General features: G+C 34.6%; 1 protein-coding gene across 1 annotated transcript in view; it reads right to left on the bottom strand.

Moving 5' to 3' along the window:
* The window catches only part of LOC106457507 (exocyst complex component 1-like), a gene marked incomplete at its 3' end in the record, with an annotated part of 193715 nt that overhangs the window by 89415 nt on the left and 99995 nt on the right, over positions 1–4305 (bottom strand). The window contains exon 8 of the mRNA XM_022383480.1: positions 2499–2600. Within this exon, the coding sequence (XP_022239188.1) occupies positions 2499–2600 (102 nt within the window). The remainder of the gene's footprint in view (positions 1–2498; positions 2601–4305) is intronic.

Here is a 4305-nt window from a genome sequence, read left to right as displayed (position 1 = left end):
TCGAATTAGCTACACTCGAAAATATGACTGCTCATACATTCAGTTTGGATTTTGTGCCATGGATGAAAATGGAGTGAAAAAACCACAGTGTGTGATTTGTGGTGAAATCTTGAGCAATGACGCCATGAAACCCTCGAAATTGAAGAGGCATCAAAATGCCAAACATGGCGAATTGGTTTCAAAACTGCAAGAATTATTTGAAAGGAAGTATGATAATTTGAAATCATCCCAGAAACAACTGCTCAATTTGACACGCGTAACTGCCTGTGCGCTGTGCGCTTTATATAAGCCTGCTCTTCGTATTGCCAAGGCAAGAAAGCCGTTTACAGTTGGGGAGACACTCGTGATAGGCTGTATTAAAGACGTATGTCAAAAAATGCTGGGTGAGGCAGTGGCACAGTATGTATCCCAAGTTCCAATGTCAAACGACACTATTGCACGTCGCATCCACAATTTGGCAGAAGATATGGAAGATCAGCTCATAACACAAGTTAAATCGTCAAAGTATTATTCGTTACAGCTCGATGAAAGTACTGATATTGCAAATAAGGCGATTCTTATGGTGTTTGTGCGTTATGAATACAAAGGAGATTTGAAGGAGGAGTACTTTTTCTGATTCGTTACCAACTAGCACAACTAGTACAGAATTGTTCAAGAGTTTGAGCGACTACATAGTTCAAAAATTTGATTTGAATTTCCAAAATTGTGTCGGCATCTGTACAGATGGAGCTGTGGCGATGATAGGACGTCATTCCCGCGTGATAGCCCAGATTAAAGCAATGGCCCCGGATTGTAAATCAACACACTGTATAATTCACAGAGGAAAATCTAGCCATTAAGAAAATGTCACCCAAATTAAACTCAATTCTGAGTGAGGTTGTGATAATTGTGAATCATGTGAAGGCCAACACACTAAATTCAAGGTTATTTGCAGCATTATGTGAAGATGCGGGTGCTGAGCACACACAACTCATACTGCATGCTGATATATGCTGGTTGTCCAGAGGCAAAGTTCTCTCTCGAGTGTTTGAACTACGACATGAGCTCGCCAACTTCCTCCAGTTCAAGAAACCACATTGGTCAGAACTATTCCGAAATTCTGAATGAGTTGCAAAGCTGGTGTACATGGCGGATATTTTTGACATCTTGAATACCTTCAACGTCTCCATGCAGGGAAAAATGGCTTCGTGCTTCACGATAGCAGACAAGATTGATGGAATGAAACGCAAGCTGGATGTGTGGAAATCTCGCGTGTCGAAAGATTGCTTTAATATGTTTTACAAACTGTCAGCAACAATAACTGAAACAGAATCGGGACTTGAGATGTCTGTATTGAGAGCCAAGATCAGTGAGATTTTGACGGCTCTACTGGAGCGCTTTGAGATGTACTTTCCGTCAGAGGAAGACCCTCAAAAACGTAATGGATGGACTAGAAACCCTTTTTTAACATCGGAACACCGATTGTCGGTTGAATTGGAGAATCAATTGCTGGAGCTTGCTGCCAACGGTAGCATGAAAATCCTTTTCGAATCTGCAGAATCCTTGGCTTGCTTTTGGATCAAAGCTAGAGCGGAGAATCCTGAACTGGCTGGAATCGCTACCAAAATACTTCTCCAATTTCCATCAACATATCTGTGTGAGACTGCTTTCTCAACAATGAGTGTCATAAAGACTACGTACAGAAACCATTTGGACATTCGAGCCCCATTGCGTGTTGCACTGTCTTCCATCGAGCCAAGACTTGATAAATTGACAAACAAAAAATAAACTTTCTTTTCACACGGACAACAATCTAATGATTCTTATATTGACGTAAATTCTACATTTATTAAAGCAATCCTTTCATAATGATGTATGTACGTATATATTTTTTAAAAAATCATATGATAGAATAATTATGCATTTCTTATCAAAAAAGTGAACGATATATTTGGTTTTCATCACCGGTCCAAGGGGTGATCAAAAGATACGTAACCGGTCCACCGTTTCAGAAAGTTTGAGAAACACTGCTATAAACTATAGTCTTTTCAGGAATGTGAATAGATTTCTGCATATGTACAATAAAACTACTGGAATTTGGACACACATCCAACAATTAAAATCACATATCAACAGTTTGTAACAATGGTATAAACGATAGTCTTTTCAGGAATGTGAATAGAGTTCACAATGAACAAAACTTTTGATTCTTTAAAGTCTTCCAATAACCCATCAAGAGCAATATCTGGACTAACAATTTTCATTTATTCCAGCACTTGTACACTTGTGATGTATATGAATTTAATGTTAGTTTGTAAAGCTACTTTAAGCTTTATGCAAAGAAGTTAAAGCTTAAAGTATCTCATCACAATAATGTTAAGATAAATTGATACCTTTGTTTTTCATGATGTCTTTTTTAACTGGTGTACTATAAGGAAATATCTACAGTATGATGGAACTAGACTATCTCTGTGATCTTTAACGATTTTCATCAGAAATTTTGTTCTAAATATACTTACCACCATATTCTCCAATTCATCCAAAAGTTTTTTATGATTTTTATTCTGTATCTGAATCAATGTGTCTTTTTCTTCCATTCTAAGAACACTATCACGAACATTCTGAAAGAAAGAAAAAAGAGTATAACAGTTAAAGAGCTGATGCTGTTGTATTTTAGAATTTTTGTGCATATAAGCATTTCTAATTTTGAACTGATAAACTAGAGGGAAGACAGCTTGTCACAGCACCCACTGCCAATACTCGAAACACACTTCTCTAATCAAAGAGTGGCATTTGACCATCACTGTCACAGCTCACCCAAAATGCAATGTGCTTTTGTGGCAATGGAATTCAAACCATGAATCCTCAGACTGACTTTCAAGGCTAGTAGGCCATGCCCCAGCCCACAGTTGGAGAAAACTCAAAATACTCCTAAGCATTATAGGACTATAAAATACTTAGATCTAATATATATAGAGGTGGAGTACATTATATCAAAATGATTTTGAATCCACACCGCATCTTAGAGGGCACTCTACAGAAGAGAGAAGACATTGGAAAGATCAGCTGTTATACTGTTATAGATTTTTGAATATTATTTAATATTAATATTATCATTTGTAATAGTTTGGGTTGAATAACAAAAGATTAACTAGATTTAGTAAGATTGGTAAATAGAAATAGTAGGGTTAAAATTTTAAATAAGAGCTTAGTGACATAATCTCTACTACTACATTAGATTAGGTTTAGGATGTGTAATTGTACTTTCAGGCTTAGCTGTAATTCATCTTACTGATAAATTTTAGAACAGGTTAAGTACATTGTTTTATTAAACAAATATGATCTAAATACTAGTTAAATGTCTCTTCATGTTTTAAGGATTATATTGTTTACTTGAGTATTTTAGATCCATTAGTTTAAATTCAGTTTATAGGTAGATTATAAATCAGACTAAATATGTTGTATTATTACTATTAATATTACATAAACATCAAATAAAGTAAACATTACTTAGTTGTCACTGCTATAAAACTAAAGATACCCTTAATTAATTTAGTTTGAACATAAAGTAGTGATAAACTAATATATTTGATTCTAAAACATTAGGTTAACAATAACAGTGTTGGCAATAGGCTACTGGTATTTACATTTAGTATTGATTATATATTTCCAGGCTACAAATACAATGGTTAAGACTAGTGTTGGACTTAAGCATTCATAGTTTTGTTAGGTGTGAAATGATGTCACATACAGAGCACACCACTCCTCCCTGCACTGTTTCTATAATACATCTACAGTACAAGGACAACAGATTCCCAGCACATATTTAAAGTAGTTGACCTCACAGAAATCCATAGGTGTTGCATCTGGCAACTTTAAATTTAGATATAACATACTTAACCTTCTGTACTTATGATGTCGATGTTCATCTATATAACCCATATAAAGAATCAGAACACTAAAATGATATAATGAGTGCAAATTCGTTGTGCATCATTACTAAGTAATTAATGCCAAGAATAAAAATACATTTAAATTGTGTATAAAATTACAAAAATTACTTGTTTTTACAATAATGCACATACACAACAATCAACAACATTAAGTGCAACCTGTAGTTACTACACTGTTACCCCTGTTGTTATTAGTAAATGAATTTAAACAGACAGAATTCTAATGCATTTTAACCTTTTAAATGAATTTAGTAAAATTGTGAATTTCTATTCTAATTAATCCTAAAAACTTCCTATAATTAATAATGGCTGGAGACGGCTTAAATGGGTAATGAAGAAAAACTTTAATATAAGCTTAACATGACAGCAAATG

Source organism: Limulus polyphemus, unplaced genomic scaffold, assembly GCF_000517525.1.
Source record: "Limulus polyphemus unplaced genomic scaffold, Limulus_polyphemus-2.1.2 Scaffold340, whole genome shotgun sequence".
NCBI lineage: Eukaryota > Metazoa > Arthropoda > Merostomata > Xiphosura > Limulidae > Limulus > Limulus polyphemus.
Note: the sequence above shows the minus strand (reverse complement) of the source record. Positions and strands in the feature narration are given on the sequence as shown.